The following is a 23,727-nucleotide window of genomic DNA, read 5'->3' on the forward strand; positions in this document are numbered from 1 at the left end:
CCTCTGGCTTTAGGCCAGAACTAATTTGGCTGTTCCCGCTGTGCGATGGTTTCAGGCCAAAAAAATCTGCTGTGAATGTTGTTTTTGTATTTATGCTAATAAGAGTTTATGCACATTGACAGGCAAAACTGACGACGCTAAGGCCTCAGAGAAGGGCAAAGCACCTTCCAAGAGTTCAGCTGCCATTCAACGCTCACCCTCAGATGCAGGGAAGAGCAGTGGGGATGAAGGCAAGAAACCCCCCTCTGGCATCGCACGCCCACCTGCTACAAGCTCATTTGGATACAAGAAGATTCCAGGTCCCAGTGGCACCCTAATCACCTCCAGTGGGGCAACACTCGCCAGTGGCTCAGCCACCCTGGGCAAGGCGCCCAAGTCCTCAGCTGCACTTGGCAAAGGCACAGGCATTGGTGGTGTGCGGAAGACCAGCCTGGATGGCTCACAGCCCCAAGATGACGGCATTCTACTCAGCTGCGGAGGCTCCAAAGTGACCCTCCAATACCGCTCTCTGCCCAGACCAGCCAAATCCTCCAGTGGGGCAGCAGCAGGACGCAGCGGGCATCGCTCCAGCTCCAGCAGCATCGACTCAAATGTCAGTGGCAAGTCAGCTGGTGGGGCAGCGGCACAAACGGGCGCAAAGCGCAGAGATGGAAAAGTGGGCTCAGACCGCTCCAGTCCCATCACAGTAAACCAGACAGACAAGGAGAAAGTAGCAGTGTCAGACCAGGACCCGACAGCAGGACTATCCACATCCCCCAAAGCCAGTCCGACGTCCACCTCGACAGGCCAGTCAGGCCTCAGGCAGCCAGGTTCCAAGTATCCTGATATCGCTTCACCTACCTTCCGCAGGTCAGACACTAAATATACCATCTGCTTTCATTCTGTCTCTGTCCTTCACCATGTGTGTTTCTATGTAACCACTTCACCGCTGTCATATTTCAGATCTCATCAGTGGTGTTTAAAGTCATCTATATCAGTTTTAGATGTGTTCTTTGGCATAGACATTTGCATATACTGTAAATATAAGATGCTTAAAGCTGCAGCGCGTGGCTTTGGGGGATTTTTCTTGTTGCCTTATGTTATTTTTCTGCCCCTGCCTTTGGTCTTTGTGAAACATTATTAATACATTAATACCAATTTAACATTATTAATATGCTGCATCCTCCAGCTGAAACCTATCGCTGTCAAGCAATACTATCAGACCTGACTGGGTAGCGTCTAACGGCTGAATGAAACGTTCCCAGACAAAATACTGATTTTACTCAGCTGCACAGCCATTCAACGTTAATCTTTGTAATATTTGATAAGCCTCTGCAGCTATGAAGCATATCTTTACCCTGGAAATGAAGGTCTGATAGCTTTTCATTTAGGTCTCATTGATCCAGCTCACCAGTGTTGATCCGACAGCAGTTTCTGGGCACACCAATCTCTGACTCATTAGAGGCATGCGTTCATCAGGCGTGTCCAAACATTCATCCATCCCATTTTTCAAGCCAACATGTTTAATCTGCATGTATTCAAGAGAGAGAGGGTGAGAGAGAGAATGTGCCATCGATGTATTTTGTGTGATTGTGATGACAGACTGGGACAGGCTGGAGCAGAATAACCAGCTGTCAGAGCATATGCAGGAGGTGACCAGTGTTGAGTGGCCTAACAGATAAGGTTATTTGAAGTTACAGGGTTGAAACGGGTAAAAAAAAAAAAAGCAGATGTGTAGATGTAAGTTGTGGAGAGTTTGCTGCAAACGGGACAAATGTGTCGGGACGTCCACTTAGTGTTTTATCTGCAGTTTGAAGTTGGTGTTAAAATAAAGATGTGGAATATTATTAGAGACAGTCTTTTTCTACTACACTGATCCTTTTCACAGTTTTGCTTCTTGATTCTTGTGACAAATGCAGAAACACAATTTAATTTACAAGACGCCTATGAAGTAATCCAGTATGGATCTTGCAGACGCTCATCACTTGTCCTTTGAGCATTTCTGAATGACTGCACCCACCTCTCTACCCCCCAGATTGTTTGGCACCAAAGCCAGCAGCAAGGCCAGCTCCCCAGGTACGCCCGACTCTGGCAAGTGCCCCTCAATTCTGGGCAGCCCCCACGGCACATTGGCAAGGCAGGCCAGTCTGGACTCACCCTCCTCTGGCACAGGGAGCCTGGGCAGCGCTAGTGGCATGAGTGGTTGCAGCAGCCCACTGTACGGTAAAACCCCAGACTTGTGCACTGACTCCCTGGCCTCCAGCCCGGCCTCTGGCCTCTCCCTACCCTCCAACGCTCGGCCCTGGCCTGCCTGTAGCTCATCAGCTGGCAGCAAGGACACACTGAGCTGCCAAAGCATGACCAGTCTGCACACCAGCTCTGAGTCTATTGATCTGCCACTGGGCCACCAAGGGCCAAAGATTACACGAACCGGCAGTGTCAAGTCCACCCTGTCTGAGGGGTGAGTAACAGGAAATTCAATTGGGCTGAATCGTATTCATTGTTTCATTTGAGAACAGAGACAAAAAGCACATCTCCTCACCTTCAATATAAACATACCATCAAGTAAACCTGAATAATAACAGCAATAAAGATAATTGAGGGAAATCGCTCATCCAGCACACAGTTTATTGAAGACTTATGTTTGGTATTTTCAACTAGAACAGTACTAGAATACATACAACGTGTAATTCACTTCAGTCAAATGTGGTGTCAGGGAAACAGAATCAATGGCATTCCCGTATAATGTTATCGTAATGTTAACAAATGCTAGTAATCATAATTAGTTCTAGCATGTTGACCAGTTAGCAATCTTAATTTGGTAACTGAAGCATCGTAAATGTCATCTGCTGTCAGATAGTCTAAGACAGTGTCACTTGCAACTATTCCTGAGAAGTAATTCAGAGTCTTTCAGATACACATTCCCAAACAAAGAACTCTAACTGTCCATTGTTTTGTCCACACACCATGCACACAGTAAACAAGGCACAAGTCTATTTTTCCTTATCAGTTTAGTGTCTCAAAAATGAAACAATTGAAAAATCGTTTATATTTGTTGTCTGTTGTACAGTGATGAGTTAGCTTGCGTCTTTAATGTTGTTTCCGTAGAATACATCCATTTACATATTGTATGTGTATGTATATGTCTGAGGTCAACGTTGTAAAATATGGCATACTTTTAGTACTTACTTTTTTTTAGCCCATACAGAAAGAGCTGTTTTCTGGTGTTCATCTAATCCGCTCATCCTCTGTGTTTTAACAGCATGCCTCTTGACAGAAACACACTCCCCAAAAAAGGACTGAGGTACAACACATGTGTAGTCAGACCTCTATGTAACCTGTTGTTCTTCCACACGTTCACACTGATAACATGAGCCTGCATGCACTTGCAAATTACAAGCTTTATCAAGTTTATGTTCGCGTTGTCGCACAGTATGTGTGGCACCTACACTTGATGTGGCTTCTTGATTGCCATAGCATAAAAAGATTGTTGAGTATAGTAAATAATAAATAAATGACAAATTATATAATATTTAGCCTTGTATTGCTAAATAGGAGAAGTAGCTAAATGGTAGAACTTGCCTGGTGGAGCTAGTTCTTGCTCCAGCATTATTTGAAGTCACTTATTGTAATCCATGTTAGACAAACGTTTGTGTGATTTGAATGTAATAAAAAAGTCATAAATGAGCAGTTTGCCATGCTCTATTAGTGCAGGTTTGGATCCACTCATCCATAAAATAGTCTTGTCAGTATCTTATGCGGAGTGACAGATTTTGCAGAATGTATTTTTGTAGAAAGAAATATGCTTATTTCTTGATATAATTGAAACATCTTTCCAAAACCCCGAGGTATTTCTCTGCCAATTGTTTTATCTTAATAATGATGTCTCAGAGTGAGGAAGTCAATTGTTATGCAGTGTGAACACTGCCTCAAATGAGCACACACAGGTGCATGCTTGTCTGTTTGCCTGTCTGCTTCTCTGTGTGCATCCTCATCCCCATCCGTCATCTCAAGCATCGCTAGAAATGCAGCAAAAGCAGTGACTATGTCAGGGAGGTTCCTCCTCCTCAGCTCCGTAAAACAGCCTAAATCCCCTGATAACATTTCCTCTGGCAGCAGCAGAGGCAGGTGAGTTGAATGTAAAACCTCGGCAGGAATCAGCCCCAAACCTGTTGAATTTCAAGAAACGTACGTCTTTTCTCCTTCTAATGGTCTGGTCAAATTGTCTGATCTTCAGATTCCCTACACATGGAGCTTAGACTAGTGATTGCCCCCTTTAGACATGTAAATATGTGTCTGGCAATAAATATACTGAGTCAAACACTGACTGACCTCTGAATTTTCCAGTCAATACCATTTCAACTGAAGCGAGGGATGAATGCTCCTTTGTCATCCAGTCAGCACACTCTTAGCACCGTCCAATCCCTGGAGGGACAGAATACAGTATAGGCGCGGCATTAGAGTCAGATGTGACAAGTGTAGTAATGGGGTCGCATGAAGGAAGACGCTGCTGAAAAGGGATGAGTGCAAACTCAATTATCATCCTCAGAGGATTAAATATGGCGGATTGTCATGTGTGTGATAAGGGCCGTCTGCTGCCAAGCCACTTTAGAGCTGGGGAGAGAAGAAGTGAACAGCGAGCAGCAGTGTGTGTCTTTGCGTTTGGCAGCTTTGAGCAACAAGGGTGTTTTTATATATTACATCATACTGTGTATGAAAGTGTGTGCACGTAAGCATGTGAACGCCACTCTGATGAGCCTGCATGCTTTATTATAAGCATATTCTCACTTGTGTCTAGTATCAGCTTCATACTTATTCCATCAACTTCACTGGACTTCCACATATCCATGTGTATGCCACTGGAAATGCTGCAGGTTTACACTTTCTTTGGGGGTTTCAGGTACCCAGCGTCCGCTCGGCAGACTTCAAATGACGAAGGGAAGGAATGGCTGAGGTCCCATTCAACAGGGGGGCTTCAGGACACAGGCAGCCAGTCCCCACTGTCTCCTCCAGGAGCTACCTGCACCGCAATTGGAAAATACCACTACTCAAACCTGTGTAAGTCTATAGAAATAAAGTCTAATTGTAGCATATATATTGTTATTATTGAATGAACTGCCACATGCAGCCCTAAAACCAAACATAATTTGTTAAGTGCTTGATTTAAACAACCTAAACATCACAGGACACCGAAAGAAACAGACATGGCACAAAACCTTGCTTAATTCCTAATGCAGATTTTCTCTCATTTTCACGACTAAGAATAGTTTAAACAGAGTACTTTGTTTGAAAATGAAGCTTGTCAGAAATGTGCACATTTCAAATTATATATGACAAATTCACCTTGACACTCACCCTGATCTCCTTTCTATCCTCTGTGCAGTGAGTCCCACCAACAACAGCCAGTATAACCTGCCACCAAACAACACCAGCATGAGCCGTTCCAACAGCATCCCTGCCCAGGACTCCTTTGACCTGTATGGAGAGGGTCACCCACTGGGTGGCAGCGCGACCTCCTTGGAAGATCGCCCGCGGGGCATCAGCCGCTCCGGCTCCTTCAGGGACAGCACTGACGAAGGTGGGAGGCGCTGAAAATCAATGAATGAGTTCCAAAATAAAGCTCCAATGCTAACATACCTTTAAAAATAATTTATGGTCCATAAAGGGCACTCGAGCAAAGTACCCATTCGTCAAGTACTTAAATATCCGATTTAATAAGCTCTCGCTGTTTGCTGTGAGTGACTTGAGTGATACTCGCTCCGTGCTGATGCTTTTATGTGCGATTGAAGAGACGGTGATTGCCTCCATAAAGAGGTCAAATGGCCAAATCATGGTTTTTTCTGCCTTTTTTTAATTTAACATCATCAGAGGGGCTTAGCATATGCAGTGCTCGTTCAACTGGAAAATATTGCAGATATCATGTCTTCATTTTATCTGTGGCATTTCCCCCTGTTGTTTTTAAAATGTAGACACTCATTACTCTCTCTCTCTCTCTCTCTGGCTCTGTCACAGTCCATGGCTCGTCATTGTCACTGGTCTCCAGCACATCTTCACTCTACTCTGCAGTAAGTAGCTGAACAGCTTCTTCTCCTTTTTAAATCTCAGCACTTCCACATTAGCATTGCCGCCACTTATCTGTGACTGGTATTCTAATTCTGTTGTATAAATGCTTAGTTAAAGCTGCTCCAATCAACAGTTTGTTTATTTTTTACTCTTGTTCCGCTCGCTGTTTTCTTTTCCTGCCGGCAACATTTTGTGTTCTGGTTGAGTCTTTTCCAGACAACAAGCAGCTGTTTTCAGAGAGACGCTCAGAAAAAGCCCAGTGTGTGTTCCGTCTCCAGCACCGAACCATAAAGTTTACAGCAAGCCTGTGAAACATAATTGAGCATTTTAGCACCCAAATAAATCCCACGTTGATGGTTGAGAAGAAAACATTACTAAAAGGAAAGCAAATATTGAATTTAAATCCACCTGGTGACCAGAAACTCCAACTCCAGGTTCATTTTGGTCCATATCTAAAAGCTAGATGTATTGTATATTTGACAATATGAGATAATAGTAGTTTTAAAATGCAAATCTAAAATGGCATCATCATTAAATCAATTCTATTAAAAAAAATCTTTTTTTTTCTTTTTCTTTTTCAATAGTGCCACATGAAATCCTCCAGCTCCTCATTAAATCTCACATGCTTGTTCTTCCAATATGTTGTACCTTGAATTTCTGTATAGGAAAAACATCATTCCATGATTTCTTTTAAAGTAACTTTGGCACCTACGACTGTGGACAGATGTTGGGTTTCTAAGACCTTGTGCAGTTCTGGATTTGTCACAATCGCTGAGGCAGTAATAGATTAGTTTTAAGGAGAAGAATGGATTGCCTTCCACCTCAGCCTGTTTCTAATTGCACTGGGTTGCAGAGGAAAGGTCCGAGTTTTCCTTCTGCTCAAGCTCAAGTCTTGGTTCTGTCATTTTTCAGTCATTTTGTTTTCTTTTTATGCATTTTAATATCTCTTTAATTGAAGATTTGTTTTACTTCTCTTCATCTCTGCTTTAGCCATTTTGTCTTCCTAACTTCAGCATGAAAATGCTTGTCATGGTGTATGTTCTCATTCACTGAGCCAACGTTCAAGGTTTTCTGAAAGATTTTTTTGCTGCTTTCTTACAGACAGAGGAGAAAGCACACTCAGAGGTAAGGATGGGTAACGATGTGTTTCCCTGTCTGTCTGCATGTTTCCCTCTAGCACATCTCTGCTTTACATCAGTGCGGTCACAGATATTTACACCATGAAGCTGCTCAGTGGCTGCACTGTAGGTGGGGGTGGGCGGTGAGGTGCCTTCCTGTGTGCACACTGAAGATAGCTTTTCACTTAGCAGATTCCATTTAGTTCTGTGTGGGATTGAGTCCTACAACCTCATATCACATGCATGTTTGTCTGCCTTCTGGCGACTGCTGGTTGTGTGTCTTTATATCTGTGTGCCTTTTTTTTTTTGCACTGCATCTGAGGTCAAAAACAGTATCAATCAAAGCAAAAACAGTGATATTTGTTTTTCTTTAATTCAAAGCCAGTAAAAAAAAAAAACACATGAAGAAAGTGATGGTGGAAAAAAATGGTTTCAAGTTCTACATTAAAGCGGTTTAACCCTATGTTGCATTGCTTTGTGCATTTATTTCGTCTTGATCATAAATAACCACACATCCTTACTGTGCTACACAGCGTCTTTCAGTTTGATTAATACAGAAACTTACACTGCACATATCTAATGCATGCCCTGCCATCTGGCTTCTTTATTTGCCCTCATTCGACATTTTATCACTGATTATTCTTTGATTTTCCAGTTTTATGTTTGGAGTTTTTTTCGAGTTCAACTTCCTTTGGTGTGCACATGTTTATCCGTGTTTGGATCAAACAGTAACGGCAAATTCATCGTAGTCTATGTTCAAATCATGTCGGATAGGTGGCATTTCATGACAACTCTCTCTTTGCTAACACTACAATCATGGATTGCAGTGACTGTACACTGCAGTACCATTTAGGTCTGTTTTCCCATTAAATCCGACTTGTGTTAGTGACAGGTAGCCTGTACATTAACTGAATTTGTCTTCATCCCCATGAGACATTAATTGTAATGGTGACATGACTGTTAACAAGGAGGTTTAGAAACAACAATCTCCCAAAAAACAAAGTAGAAATCTAAATCCAATGCCACAAAGTGTCAAGATTAAAGGACATTTCATACATAATTTATCAAAACAAAAAGACTATATACGAGTACCTCCGTACTTGTGTTGTTCTTGTGTGTAAACTGACAGATAAGGAACAATATCAGGTATTTGCCAATACTATTTGACCCAGGTAAGGGATTACTTACCTGTAGCTCCTGCTTCGCTGCTCACAGTCTAACCAAAAGACAACCAGTGCCGTGGCTTGTGCAAACCTCTGTCTCTCCGGGCTACATGCTGTTTGATGAAGGCATGCAACATAGTGTTAATTTATACTCTTCTCTTTTCAATCAAGGGCCAAACAGTCCAAAATTCCACGGTAATCCCCCTCACTTTATGTTCACATTTCACCCCAGTGTCTTTACAGTGTTGATCTTGTAATTGCAGCTTCGAAAAATATCTACACGGGCGTTGCAAGTTCAACACCTCTTTTCAGGAGCATTGACTCTGCGTTCACTTGCTTTCTTTTCTTTCCCCAACCAGCAAATCAGAAAACTGCGTCGGGAGCTGGACGCCTCTCAGGAGAAGGTGGCGACCTTGACGTCTCAGCTGTCTGCCAATGTGAGTTTGTTTACTTCAAAAGACGGGGTGAAAACAGCCCGGCTCATTTGCATGATAACCTGCTGTCTTAGGGCTTTTATGGCAACTGTTTCCTATCAAAGCTGTGGAGAGAATATAAATCTTTAAGACGCCCACTAAATCCCTTTCTCTGTGTTTGAAGCGGCTGTGCAGCTTCGGTGTGTTTTGATTTGGTTGAGGTGTGTGTGTGTTTGCGTGCTTCTCCGTACATAGTGTTTGGGTGTCTACCATGCAGTGCAAATCGACTATCTTTGCTTTTGTCTCTTCTGTGGGGTTTCAACAAGAACTGGAGCCGCTCTCAAATTCAGCCAAGCGGAGAGGATCAAGCCGAGACAGACAGGCACAGAAAGAGAACAGGGGGATGAGGAGAACTGACAAGGCTGCAGTGCATCATGTTTTGGTGAAATAGTGAGAAACCCCTCCGACCCGCGGCTCACAGCTGTCTTTGGGCTGAGCTTCAGAGATCAACAAATACTATCATTTGAAACTTTGGCCCAACACTTTGATCACAAAGTTGCACAGAGAGGAAACTGAATGCATGGTAACAGAGTTAAGTAAGAGTCAAATAGCTCCACCATTCGATATGGTGTCCTCTCAGTCGTCAAAATATTGGAAATGATTACTATTCTTCCTGGTCTGTCCTACCTATATGATAATGAAGTGGTAACTCTGTTGCTTTCAAAGGCAGCTTTGACATTTTCATTTATATAGCACCAAATCACAACATTGACAATATTTTAGAAGGAAAAGAAACCCAACAGTTCACCCAGTGAGCAGGTACATGTGTCAGTGGAGAGAGTGAGGCCGGTGAGAACCAGCCTCACCAGCTTGACAGTGTTACTTAACAATGCGATTACTTTGCTCTCAAGGGATTAGCAAAATAGTGTAATTAATTTAATTGCTAATAGTCGTATGTAATGACTCAAGTGTGTGTTTGCGGAGATTGGCAGTGTGATCAAAATAACTCCAATATTTAGTTCAATTTTGTACTCATCCGTGGTACATTTATAAAAACAGGTTAGCACATCAGGTCACCAGCGATAAAGCCACTTTAAAGGGAGGAACTCACTCTCACTGTTGTCAAGTGAGGCGTTCCCCATCATCAAATCATGTAGTGAGTTGTTTGTACCTGTCTCATCTTTTATTCAGTTTAGTTTGACAATAGTAAAGTAAGCGAATGATTATACTTTATTATTAGCATCACATCACATGCAGCTTATTATGAATATTTAGCGAGATAATTAAGAGACACTAACACACTTTTACATTTAGAGACGGGATCAGAAGCGTAAGAAATTATTCCACGGCAAATCAGGGCATGAATACGTGAATTTGAATTCTGCAGCATCAAATGTTTGGTGGTTTATTTTACTGTATTCCATGACTGATATATATAGTAGATTGCGTTGCGTAAGGTTTGTGTAGGAAAATATGAACATATTGGGATATATGATATTGCCAAAAGTGTCTCATCATATCTGCTTTCTGCAGGGTCAGCAAACATCAAAACAATAAAAAAGGGTACAGTGCCGGGCCATATGTAAACGTACAACCTATACCAATGTGCTTTATATCTCCCGTTTTAGTATTTAAAAAAAATACAGTTTCTGTCATGTTTGACTGGGAATGAATCACACAATATCTACATGTACATGACAGCATGGTGGGCTGTTGGTGCTATAAGCTCATCTTATCCTCCCAGTGGGGAGTGTGACTGTGGAAATGTCAGCCAGTGGCCCTCACATGCTCTCCACCTACAGTCCAAAGCGTGTGTGTGTGTGAGATTGGGAGTTTGCACATGTAATACATGCCAGAAACACACTTTAATCATCTCTATTCCTGCACACACACACACACACCCACACACAGTAGACACACATTTACACAAATAAACCTGCAAACAGGCAGATCACTGTGAAGTTGTTTCATCTCACAGTGTGCCACAACAAATACTTTCAAAGCATATGTACTTACAGGTAATCTGTCCATGAGAAACTACATTTAATTGTGATATATTACATTAATCTCTCTGACATATACTATTGTATGGATACACCTAACATGTGTATCGTAAAATGTGTCATAAAAATGGGCCTCAACCTTTTTTCCTGTTTCAAGCTACAGGGGAAACAACAACAATTCTGAACTCAAGCAAAGGTGAAATGGTCAAAATATACAAAATAAATGTCTCTTTCTTTCACCAGGGAAAAGTCCCATCTCCTTTTCAAGGGAGACCAGTCCAGAATAGGCAGCAGCACATTAAAATATTTATATAGTATAGTATTTATATAATAGCTTGACTAAAATCAGCGACATTGTCGGGAGTTTAAAAGCATTTAGCGAGGCTAACTCGCTAAGCTTCAAATCCTTCTGCAGCTCATTTCATGCTCTTTTTTTTCCCCTCCAGTTTCTGTGCGTACATATGGAAGCAAAATAAATCTATTATTTTAAGGATTAAAGGAGGCATTTTGTGAGGAAAAAAAATCCTCTAAACAGTCTTGTGTTAACCTCCAGTGGCTGAATGCATCATTGTTTTCTCTCTCATGAGAGGAAATGTGCAGTGATTGAGGTCATCTGATCTTGTTCTCGTCTCATTTGCTCTGCCACCGCATATGCAATTACTTGTATTATTATTATTAATAACTTTGGTCTCTGTTTTGTTCAGGAAATTGGATCTTAAAGCAAATCTTATGATTGCATCCTTATTACAATAATTATAAACAAATCTTATTACTGTCATCCTGTGTGATCTCGTATGAATGAGTTGAGCATTGAGCATTAAAAACCTATTTGTTCGGTACACTTTCCTGGTGTTACTTTAATGAACCACATCTTTGTGTCTATTTCAAAAAGAAAAGCTATTTAGCAAAACCAACATAGAGGGACACAGATTTCCTCCCCTCTTAATCTCATCCCTATTACTGCTGACCTTTCCCTGTCACCCTGCCTCTTCTACCTTCCTGTTTACGTCGAAGGAGGTTACCTCTGCTTTTCTTCTCCTCCTCCCTCATTTTCAACCTTATTATTGTCCCCTCCTCTTCTTGCTGTAGTGTTTAAGGGCTGTAGACAATGTCTACTACTCCCAACTCAACCTCAAAATGTAGAGTAGCATCAATCAGTGATTTCTTTTCTTTACCGGTTCTCTGGTTTGATTGAACATCTTTATTCTGTACCTCAAAATCATGACAAACAGGATTTTGGGTCCCGGTCGTTGCACAGATGGTTCAGCCATGAACACCAGGACACATTAGAGTCTGATGAGCAACTACTTCAGGGAGGACAGGTGGGCTGTTGGGGGTGGGAGGTGGTGGGGGGGAGCTGGAGCTCACAGGTGGAGCTGGAAAGTGATGAGGCATTGGAGAGATGTGTTGGAGCAGATGGCATTTCTAAAGGTCAAGATCCTCTGAGATTCAGCCAGGGACACAGAGGAGAACAGGCACAGGGTGCTACTGCATATGTGTGCGTGTGTGTGTGTACAAACTGAAGATTGAGAAGAAGAATATTCAGGGTCTGTTGTTGCATATTCATTGGTTCAGTGTAGCTCATACTGTGTGTTGCCTATATGATGCTTTAGGCAACAGTATTGGTGGATTCGCAGTAAAAAAAAAATGTAGAGTGGAGTGCCTCAGGGAGTAATGCTGGTGTCCTGTGAGTTTGAGAAAGTGAGTAGAATATAAAGAAATTATTTATGTCTTGGTCTCATGTCTTCTGTCACCCTGCTTCTACTTATACTGTTTATTATTATTGTTAGTATTTGTTTCCCTTTTACTGAGAATATCTCCACAGTTATAGTAGGGTTACACACATAGTATATGTTAAACACATAGTATATGTTAAATCATTAATACTAAAGCAAATGCAGCCCCCGCAGTTTAACCGTATTTTACAATTCTTCTATTTTCATATATCCATATGTGAGAAAAAATGTACTTCCTTTATTCACTTACAGTACAACCTACATTTCTATGTATTTGCTCCATTACAGTGGTGTGCATGCTGCTTAAATGGATGTCTGAACTGATGTAAAAGCGCTTTTATATTAGATTATCCCAGGCACAGAGCTGTTTCGGGATAGATTGCATATTGCATATGTGCTGCTATATTCCGTAAATGAAAGTCCTCATACGTATAGTGTAACAAATGTGTGTTTGGGTGTGTAGAGCAGAGAGTCTGTGATCGGTCTGGGCAGAACGCCCACCTCTGTGTGACACACCAGGCCTGACAGGTGTCTCAGGATGGGACGATACGTTTGCCGTACACATACACACACACACACACACACACACACACTCACAGACATAGCACACACACACACACACACACTCAAACAAATCTATTCCCAAGCGAAAGACAGGGTCAGTAGAGCAGATGGCTTGATGTTGCTGCATCTTCAGGTGATAGATGAAGTCAGGGGAAGCATCCTGTGCCTCTGTCATATTAACATCCTTCTCTCACTGCTGAGAGTTTTCCTCATGGTATTAGTTCAGGTTCATGGCACTAGTATTAACAGTGACAGCAGCGTTTGATCGTCATTTTTAGCCACTTTTAGATGTATGTGTTTACTTTGTCATTTTAATTATCAAAAGAGATTCTTAATAGATAATAGATTAACCCTTTTCCAGAGGGTAAAGAACCCTGATCTGACAAATATCCTGATTCCTTTACCCCAGACCCATTGTTACAGCAATGTATTGACGTGTTACTCTGGATCCCTGCGTCTCTGTGTGTTTCTACAGGCTCACCTGGTGGCAGCCTTTGAAAAGAGCTTGAGCAACATGACCTGCCGCCTGCAGAGTCTCACCATGACTGCTGAACAAAAGGTACAAAGGCTTAGTCCTGAATGTGAAATATAGTGCATGTGCGTGAACATGCACAGAACGTGTTTGGATGGATTTTCTTACCTTTAAGGTTCCGTTCCTGACCCGTATAAGAGTTTTCCTAAAACTTTCTCCTAAAGTTTACACAAGCAAAGTTTCTGCATATTTCATAAACCTAAAGGCTAAAAAGCCCATTTACAACCAATGTCTTCTGCAGAAATCCTCCAGTATTTATCTGCTCCCACCTCCAATTTCTCCATTTCCTTACAAATTGATGTTCTATTTACTAACGTGAGCTTTTCTTTTTCTTCTTCTTTCGGTTTCTAGCTTTTATGGAGGTGAAATACTCATGAACGCAGATTAGCAGCTGCAATATGTTCAAAGTTATATCCAGTAAATAATGAATGCTTCCCTCTGTTTGCATATACCCACGCACACACATACACACTCGCATTCCACACTGATGAGCCCTGGCACCTTTTAAATCCCCTATAAATGAAAGCAGAGTGGGATCTGGTGGGATGTCTTTGTCAAACAAGGCCATCCCAACTTTTAATTAAAGCAGAAACCCTATCTGCAGCCCTCAGTAGGTTTTCAGCAAAGGCATAGTATGAGACGCCCTCTATCTGATTGTGTTTGTTTAACAGACAGAAGAGCTTTATTTTTATTTATTCTAAGCAGGTGGTGTTGGCTTTGGGGCAAATCCACTGTGAATCTCCTATCTTCACCAAAATAGCATCCCCTGTTTTTTGCCCCTCATTCTCAACCTCTGAAGGCAAAGCCAAATCAAAATTTTAATAATTTGTTTCTGGTGACAAAGCTAATTGGTTCATTCCAACAACTTGTGTGTCATCCTTTTTAAAAATAACTACTTCTGCTCATAAATAAATGTCCCATCTGTTTTATTACTGACTACAAAGATTACGCCCACCCACCCCTCTCTCTCTCTCTCTTTCTCGGAAAAACACACACACACAATAATGTTTGTGTTCTCTCTTTCTTCAGGAGTCTGAGTTAGTTGAGTTGCGGGAGACCATAGAGACGCTGAAGACCCAGAACACAGACGCACAGACGGCCATTCAGGTGGCTCTCAACGGTCCTGACCATTTCCACAAAGGTAATGAAGGAACCAGCAGGGGACATTGGACCAGAATCTAAAATGATCTGATGTTTGAAAAAGTGGTTCATGGGCCAATGCAATCGCAAAAATAGCAGTAATATCAGTTAAATGCAACTTTTTAAAAAAAATGCTATGCTTATTCAAGCCCAGCTGAGTCAAATCGAGCAGAACAGTAAAAAAAAAAGCTGGAAATCAACCAACTGACCAGCCTGTCTTTTCCCAGATCTGCGGATAAGACGGCAGCAGTCGTCTGAAAGCATGTCCAGCATCAACAGCGCAGCCAGTCACTCCAGCATGGGCAGCTTGGGCAAGGATGCCGAGGACAAGAAGAAGAAGAAGAAGAGCTGGGTAGGTGGAGAAAACAAAGATGAGGACGCATCACTGTGAAGCAAAAACTGAATTCCACATACAAAAAAACATATCAGAAGAAAAGTCATCCTATGTTTTCTTTTCACAATAAACTCATACTGTGGTATTAGTTCATTGAGTTAACTTATCAACGTTAGATTTATTGCAAAATCTTCATTGCTTGGGGGGGATAGGTGAGGTAGTGCAAACATTCTCTGTTCCTGAGGTTGGAGAGTGCATAGTGTGCTCAGATTCCCATAGGTCAAATGATATTAACGTCGCCATCCATCATGTCACGGTTGCTAGGTTACCATTTTGAGTTGGTATCAGCTTGAGTACCCAAGGTATCATCCTGTGGTGAGGACGGACACAAGGTCAAGCAGTAGAGTTGACTCCCCTGCAATTACTGTTCAAGAAGCACGTAAAATGGCATATTCAGAGCCAACAACATGCAAATTGGTTTGGTAAGATGATAAAGTGGGAAGTAACATCACAGATACTGATGTTCAGCTTAAAACCAGGGTGCTATTTGCCCAGAGGTTGGGGAAGAGTTGACTGAATTGCTGTGACAAGTGGGAAAGTCTCAGCAGATGTGAAATATCTAGCTGTCTCAACAGAAGCGCTCTCAGTCCCTCACTTACTCAACTACACTTAGTCAAACAGCACAGATATGTTTCTATTTCTCTATCACAAGTCCAACACAAAGTTTACTCTCACTGGTCTCTTGAAAGCTAAAATGGTGTTGTTGTTTTTTTTTGGTGTCTCAGTTTGCTACAATGTCCTTGATCTACTTACACCTTTGAGACAAAGAGGACCTTTGCTTAGTGCAGTACCCATCTTTTTTATGTCCTATTCCTCTGAGAAATTAGTCCACAAATAACCATAAATCAAGCCTCCGTCCCCATCTTCAACATCGCCGCTCTTTGCTTTGCTCTACACTATCAACGCAGTGTCCCTGAGAGCATTTTTGCTGCAGTTCACTGAATTGGACCGATGACATATTGGAGATTTCATCTCATCCAAAAACACCCAGGCCCAGAGCCAGTTTTCAGTCGGCTGCAATGCAGAGCACCTGCCCTTGAAATTAAATGCACACAAACAGCCCAAAAGTTCACCACGCAGTGTGACATCCTAGCCCGCTATGTTAAGTGAGACCCAAAAAAAGATTGAATACGGGCTCATGAATACAAATCAGTCCCTTATTTAAGCAGCTATTAATTATTCATTTGCATACATTTTTGCTTTGCTGCACATGTGGTTGAAAAAGACAGAGCTGAAGCAAAGGTAGTATGAGGTAAAGTAAGCAGAAAAGCGTGTAATATACACTATAATGACTATATACAGTCGACTACTTTTTAGTAAGGTCGTAAGCAAACTTCTGGCCTGTTATTGACATTGACTCACGGTTAGTTGAGAGGACACTATGCAAAAATGGACAGAGTCTGGTTTGAAAAGTGAAGCCCAGGAAGCCACAAGGGAGAAATTAAAAATAACTACATTTAAATTGAAGTCTATGGTAAAATTAGACTACTTGTCACTTGATTTGTAATATCAGTAAACATTTTCATGAGGAGTTAATGTTCTCGATCACTAATCTTCATGAGAAATGATGTCATTCTTTTTTGGGAAAAGATGTTCCTATTTAGAGGTTAATAGACGATAAAACAGGACACTGGATGCAGTTGACGTCTGTAACTGGTTCTTGCCGTGAAAAAGGGACGTTCGTTTTGCAACTGGAGGACTATTTTCATATAAAGTCTATGGTTCAGATTATATCTGATGTCTGATGTCCCCGTGGAAGACCTAAATGTCCCCACAGAGACTCGTAATGCATGTTGTTATTGTTCAGCATACACATAAATATTAAAACCTTATTTAAGAGAACCATGATGATGGTCCATTTGAGGCTGGAGCCTTTTCCATAATTCACTAGGTGTTGTTAGTGGTGCTATAGCATACATTATTTAATTCATGCACCATATTTGTGTGTTTTGTTATTGTATAATTAGGATTCTTTTGATACTGGCCCTCCTGAATATCTTGTAATACAGGCGTTGTATTTATATTGTAAAGCCATGTTTGGTACCATGCACTGCTGATATGGTATGAAAAAGAAACCATTTCCCTGCCATTTGAAGCCACTAGCATGCAAAGCTCCTCGCTATGATTTGAAGAGGTTTATCGAGTCTGTGCTCCCTTGTCATGTGAGTCACCATTCTGCATCAGCAGCCATCAAAAATCCAAGCGACAAACACGCCCGTGAATGTGTTTTTTCGGGTTAGTAGGAGGGTGAAAATGCATAGGATGTCGTGAATGTAATTATAATAACACTAATCATCATTATCATCAGCATCCGTGCCAAAGCAATAATTGTACATCATCAGGACAAAGTTGCACAGCTGCTCAGTAAAAACACACACGCACATTCGCGGCAATTAGCTTTAATCAGCAGAGGGTTTGATGTTGTTGGGTGAAGCGAGCGGGAGTGTGTGTGTGTGTGTGTGTGTTAGTGTGACTTAACGCTGAGTGTACTCTGCATCTTCAGGTGGCTGATTCCATCCCAGCTCAGGTCAGTGGCTTCCAGAGTGTCTCCTGTATGTTTGCAGTGCTTATTTCCCCATCTCCCCTCCCTTAGCTTCCTTCGCATCCCTTATAGTTTCTCCCTCTCAGCGCAAGCTCTTCTTTCTCTTTCTGGAAACGTCGGCATGGAAACAGCTACCCTTCCCTTCCCCTTCTTTGATGCCCCCCACTCATTTTGATTGCCTGCTTAGCCCTAATTTCTAGGGTCATTAAAAAGCCTCATCTCCCCTTTGCCATCTCGTACTTTCTCTACTTACGGCCTTGCTTCCCACTTTACTTAGTCTAGACAGTGACCATTGCTTGGAAACAGTGCGGAGTGATTTCCTGATCTGCCGAGATGTGAACGCATCTCTCCATAATTGACAGGAGAGGCACGTGGCAGTATTGACACCTCTGCCTCTGTGTGTTTGTGTTTTGGGTCTTGCAGTTGCGCAGCTCCTTTAAGCAGGCCTTCAGCAAGAAGAAAACCAAATCCCAGTCAGCACATGACGAGACGGAGGAGATGACAGACTCACTGCCATCCTCACCCAAACTGCAGCATGACAACAGGCAAGGCAGCATCGCCACGTTGCATTCTTCCCCCTCCACGACAGAGTGAGTACTCACGCCGCCCCTTACATGCGCACATACTTGTATAAATTGATCCATTCTCAGTAACATTTAAGTCAAAACTTATATGTACTGTAGACATGTTGACTGTCTGAATCCTTATTATTTATGTTTTTTTCTTTTAAACCACTCCTCCCTTTTCTTTTATGTCCTTTCCTCTGTCCTTCTGTTCATCATTTTCTGTGACGCCGTAGCAAGTGCATTTGCGATAGCAAGTCCTCCCCTATTTGGACACCAAAGAAAAAGCAAAATGGTCATGTGGTCTACAAGCACAGATCTCGGTAACAGGCGCTGTGTGGCATGCTCCCATTGACTGAATGTGGAGTGGGGTGTTTTGGTGTGACCTAATTTTGCATCTCAATGCTGTGAAAAAACCTTGGCATGTGAGCGGCGATAGGCTTCAGTGGCTCATGAACTGGACCTGGAACTCGAGAGTGTCCAGCTCTTAGTGAAGAACAAGGGGCATTCATTTGGATTAATGGTTTAAAATGATAAGAAGGAGCAGTGACAAGTCTCATATTCACGTCAGTGCAATCAAACCAGTAAGCCATGCAAGGACACGGCGCACATCTGCTGTGCTGTTTGGGAGCTGGTGAGATCACCTCAGTTTGCTCAAGGGCAGGGCATGTGGACGTGTTTGAGCCTCGAATGACAGTGATCCATGAAGGATGTGTTTTTAGCTTAGCACATGAGCAAAGTTAGGAAGTTGGATTTCACATCTCTGCCTGCTGAAAAGTAAAGTAACTTTATCTCTGTACTGTACATACAGTATCACACACTGCGCATACATATGAGTCCTAAAGAAAACACTGTGAACAACTGTGCATGCTGGGATCACAGCTGCACTGTTTTCACCTATAAAAGTCTCTGGCTTAAATAAGAAAATATGAGTGAGTTTTGTTACTGTGAAGGATTTGCTGTCCCAAATGCCACACTTCCTTTTTCACCTTCATGTTGCATCTGCCTGTACAGTTGTTTTTACAGTCTTCCTTTGAGCTTCAAGCCTTAGCTCTCTTAGCACTTCTATGACGTGTGTACAGTGTGTGTGTTTCTATGGTTGGGTTTTGTGTTTTGGTGAAACCCTCAAGGTGACCCCGTCCTGCTCCCTGTGTGTAATCCCGGCTGCAGGTTGTGTGAATGCACCGAGGCAGAGGCCGAAATCATCCTCCAGCTGAAGAATGAGTTAAGAGAGAAGGAGCTCAAGTTGACAGATATACGCTTGGAGGCGCTCAGTTCTGCGCACCACCTTGACCAGATCCGAGAGGCCATGAACCGCATGCAGGTACTTTCACCTGTAGGGTCTGTTTGTGCTTGACACCTGATAAACTAGAGCAACATGAATAATTGCCAGGAGAATCAGTTGGTGATTTTTTTTATAAAACTTTATATTTAAACTGTTTTTTTCTTCCTCAAAGTCTTGCTATACTATTGCAGGAAAATGGTCTTTTCCTTTGACAATTTTCTCCAAAGGCCCAGATGGAGACTTATAGAAACAGAAATGACCTTTTGTAGTGCTACATTTCCCTCTTCTGTCTAATCTAACTGGGCTAAAGTAGTGCATGCAGCTACTGTACCAGTCAGGGAGTTGAGTTACTGACAGAAGCAACTCAAGTTACTGAGTTACTGGCAGAAGGAGGGATGAAGGCACCTACCTTTTCTATAGGTAACAAAATCCCATTTTTAAGCATTTCTAACAAGCTGACAGGTGTTATCTTGTTTTTTATTGTGAAAAAACCTGAGGTATAAATTGAAATCTTCGGAATTGTTAACTAAGCTCTAACCTTTTAACTTTTTTTAAGGCAAACTGTTTCTTTTTGTTTTCTTCACACTTAGCTAGGCTAACGCTAATGTATCAGACGTTTTGTGCTACTGTCTACAGCAAGAAAGTGTATGTACCAAAAATATTGGACTATTTCATTCAGTCTAAAGGTCAAACTTCACAGAGTAATACCATACATGACTCTGTGAAAAAATAGAATACCCCAGCTTGTTGACTGGTTTTCCTCCAGCTCGGTGAAATAACAGACTTTCTTAATGCATTGTCAAGGTGAGCAACACTTCATCCAGTAAAATTGTTTAATTGTCCATGAAGCTGAATAAAGCACATCATATAAATGACTGAACCCATCGTTTCAAAGGAAATCTTCAGAGATGCTTTGCCATCTATAAAAGAAGCACATGTTCAAACACCATCACGATAAAAGTCTGAGTGAAGTGGATCTTTTTGGATGTGGTTCGCCTTGTCTGTAGAAGCCTATAGTCTCTTCTCAGATCTAGGGATCATGTAAGGCTCCTCGTCTAACTCCTAGCCTTCTCTACAAAGAGACCCTTGAAGATTAGACAGCTGCTTACAGCCCCGAAACTCAAACAATACTGATTCAACCGTGGTCAAACAGTGTGAGCAGCATGTTAATGTGAAGCTGAAACCATTTTCTACGCTGTTCCGTCTTTTCTCTCTGACCAGAACGAGATAGAGATGCTGAAAGCGGAGAACGACCGCCTCAAATCCAGCAGCAACGCGACGCCCACGGCCACGCCCGTCAAAACCGCCCGGCCGCCTTCTGAGACCTCCAGCACCTCCTCGTCCTCTTCGCGTCAGTCCTTGGGGTTGTCGCTAAATAACCTCAACATCACTGACACCATCATGTCAGGTCAGTTCAGTGTCAGTGCCGCTGTCTGCAGTGCATCCATCTCAAGTGTCTGCACCGATCAGTGTTCACAGTCTGCAGTTTGGCCTGGGTTATGACCACAGTAAGTGTGAGAGTGATTCGAGGCAGTGAAGCAGAAAATAACACCCTGTGTTATTGGTCAAACATGACGCAGAAAAGCTGTTTCACAATGGGATGTTTTCTCAAAAAGGTGGTGTATTCAATATATTAAAGAATTAAACCGCTACCATGGCAGTGCAAAGGCCTTTTTACACCTGTGATGTGAAAAAACAAATATATTTATTTTGGGCTGCAGATAAGTGCATATGTATAACACAGATGCAAGACACAGAATGTTTTTTATTCTGTCCCCAATTTTCAATGTCCATTACCTCTTTGTAGCTCTGGAGAGAGCTAATGTCCACACAAGAGGAAACAGTTCAGGTATATTCAGGAGAGGCCAGAGAAAGAAAGATAAATCAACAAAACAGATTCTCAAATATGCTCAGGTCTATGAACAGAAGTTTGTTTTCATGTGGCATCACGATGGATTAGCTCTCTCTGTACTGGCTGTAGTAGAAACAGTAGAAACAGCTCCTCTCTCATCTGCGAGGGCTTGCCATACAGCAGGAGTCTAATGCACACACACACACAAACATCAACATGTTGAATCTCCGCCTGCTCTGGTTTGAGAACTTTTGTCCCTCCTACATGTCCGGTAATTTACATAGAAGGCAGCAGCTGTCTCACTCGAGGACTCAGGCCCTGGTTAATTGATGGAGGGACGAACCAAGAACAGTGACACATGGGGCGATGAGTAGGCTACGCAGGCCGTTATCGCCTCAACACAGAGCTAAGGGAATCCAGCCAAATAAAATGTACCATCGAAAAGAGGATAGAGATTTATGGTTTGGTTTGTTAATGGTTTGTGAGCAAAGATTAAAGAAATCACAGCCTCACTGAAATAGGAGAATACTTCATCTCCTTCAGTTTTATGTTGTTTGTTATTTTTGGCCGGACGGCAGCAGCTGATGAAGATTCACCACTGGTCAGATCGAGGACTGTTTGAGTTTACTCATTACTCACTTCATACAGTATAAAGCTACAGCCTGCTTAAACTAGAGTAAGTGTTGCTGCTGAGGTTGTCGGGAGCTAAACATGACAATTAATCTAATCACCTTCATAGCCTGTCTTTATAGTCAAGTTCAGATCCAGGTTTGACCAATTGCCTGTGTGGAGTTTGCACGTCTCTGGGTACCAGACTTCCTCCCACAGTTCTAAAACATGCAAATTTAGGGATTAGATTCATTGGACACTCTACATTCATCGTAGGTGTGAATATGAGAGTGACTGGTCAATGTGTCCTGGGTTTATCCCAGCTGGGATTGGCTCCAGCTCCCCCCACGTTCCTCATCTAGAGGGTAAAGCAGTAGAGAATGGATGGATGGATGGATTTGTTCTTTCTTAACTTCTTAGCTTAGGTTTGTGTTATGACCACATTCTGCACTGTGGATCCCCAAACCTGTGGTATTTCAGGAAATGTTTCCGTTATAATATTTGGGTTCTGACTGTATGATGCTGACTCATATTGTCATTATCATTCAGCACAAACACTAGAGAGCCGTCGAGATGAAAACCATGATTAAATGTAAAAGTAATTATCACATGAAAGAAACAAATTTGCTTCCCTTTTCTTGGGACTCTGTTTGTCCGTGTATAGCTGTAATTTGCTGGTGGGGAGAAAGTTTGTTTTTCGGAAATTAATCAAGAGTCTGATTAAATAAAGTTTGATGTGTTTCGTAATAGAAAGTTTTTCTTCCAGATATTCTGCTAGATGACAGCTATGAGGGCAATCTACGCAAAGAGGGCCGGAGTGTGCGTATAGTGGTCAACATCAACAGTGGGCCAAATAAAACTAAGGTCAGTGAATTACATTTTTACGTTCATTTCAACTGTCCTCCAGCTTAAACCACTGAAATCAGATGTGATTTTTATTCATTTCACTACATTTTAGGACACACAGAGCCAGTACCTGATTGGGTCGATAGGCGTGAGTGGAAAAACCAAGTGGGACGTCCTGGACGGCGTCATCCGGCGCCTCTTCAAGGTAAAACAACACAAGTCTTTGCTCTTAAATACAGATGCAGTTTTTTTGTTTCATTTTTAATGGCAGACATTTTAAAAGCACAGGCGTTCCTTGTAGCTTTTCGTTGCTGGTGACTGTCAGTGAATCATGTAGTATTTCATCATTAAAAGGAAGTGAAAACTCACCTTTATCTTATCAAGTAATGTTTGAACTGTATGTAGCTGTAACAATTATCTCCGATTCCTCTAAAAAGGTGACTCGACTATGCATTTGTGTTTTCATTATCAAAGACTAGATATTTTTTTTCGTTCTTTCCATCTTGGTTTGCTGAGCTCTGATGTGGTGCAAAAATCACTCCTCCAGCTCGTGTTGTCTCTGACTGACTGACTGTGTAAGCTTGACTGAGGTGAAGTGGTTGTGATCTCGCTGGAGTCGCAACGTATTTTAAGCGCTATAAACGTCGCAGCCCCCTCATCTCCCTCTGTCCTCCCTGCAGGAGTACGTATTTCGCGTGGACCCTCTGACCACCCTGGGTCTCAACTCAGACAGCATCGTCTGCTACAGGATGGGGGGGGTGGTTCGCGCCCACGCCTCCGAAGTGCCTGAGCTGCTGCCCTGCGGCTACCTGGTGGGCGACAACAACATCATCAAGGTCAACCTCAAAGGTGTGGCAGCGAGGAAGCGAGGAGTTTCTATTCAAGGATGGCTGCAAATAATGCAGCTGAGTCCCATAGAAAGTGT

The 23,727-nt window shown here is 42.3% G+C and overlaps 1 protein-coding gene across 16 annotated transcripts in view; it reads left to right on the forward strand.

Annotated features, from left to right (window-relative positions):
* nav3 (neuron navigator 3) overlaps positions 1-23,727 on the forward strand; it is a 253,383-nt gene that overhangs the window by 221,306 nt on the left and 8,350 nt on the right. For 7 of the 16 annotated variants that reach the window (XM_058626189.1, XM_058626188.1, XM_058626180.1 and 4 more), the window contains 20 exons: positions 123-849; positions 2,015-2,440; positions 3,242-3,283; positions 4,880-5,037; positions 5,363-5,557; positions 5,992-6,044; positions 7,144-7,167; positions 8,495-8,518; positions 8,683-8,760; positions 13,515-13,598; positions 14,601-14,712; positions 14,939-15,063; positions 17,609-17,632; positions 18,071-18,237; positions 18,447-18,533; positions 19,381-19,534; positions 20,717-20,903; positions 22,723-22,820; positions 22,915-23,007; positions 23,483-23,651. In XM_058626189.1, coding sequence (XP_058482172.1) covers positions 123-849; positions 2,015-2,440; positions 3,242-3,283; positions 4,880-5,037; positions 5,363-5,557; positions 5,992-6,044; positions 7,144-7,167; positions 8,495-8,518; positions 8,683-8,760; positions 13,515-13,598; positions 14,601-14,712; positions 14,939-15,063; positions 17,609-17,632; positions 18,071-18,237; positions 18,447-18,533; positions 19,381-19,534; positions 20,717-20,903; positions 22,723-22,820; positions 22,915-23,007; positions 23,483-23,651 — 3,027 coding nt within the window. The remainder of the gene's footprint in view (positions 1-122; positions 850-2,014; positions 2,441-3,241; positions 3,284-4,879; positions 5,038-5,362; positions 5,558-5,991; positions 6,045-7,143; positions 7,168-8,494; positions 8,519-8,682; positions 8,761-13,514; positions 13,599-14,600; positions 14,713-14,938; positions 15,064-17,608; positions 17,633-18,070; positions 18,238-18,446; positions 18,534-19,380; positions 19,535-20,716; positions 20,904-22,722; positions 22,821-22,914; positions 23,008-23,482; positions 23,652-23,727) is intronic. The other 9 variants (XM_058626185.1, XM_058626190.1, XM_058626182.1 and 6 more) reach the window with 8 other exon arrangements.

Source organism: Solea solea, chromosome 3 (genome assembly GCF_958295425.1).
Source record: "Solea solea chromosome 3, fSolSol10.1, whole genome shotgun sequence".
Lineage (NCBI taxonomy): Eukaryota > Metazoa > Chordata > Actinopteri > Pleuronectiformes > Soleidae > Solea > Solea solea.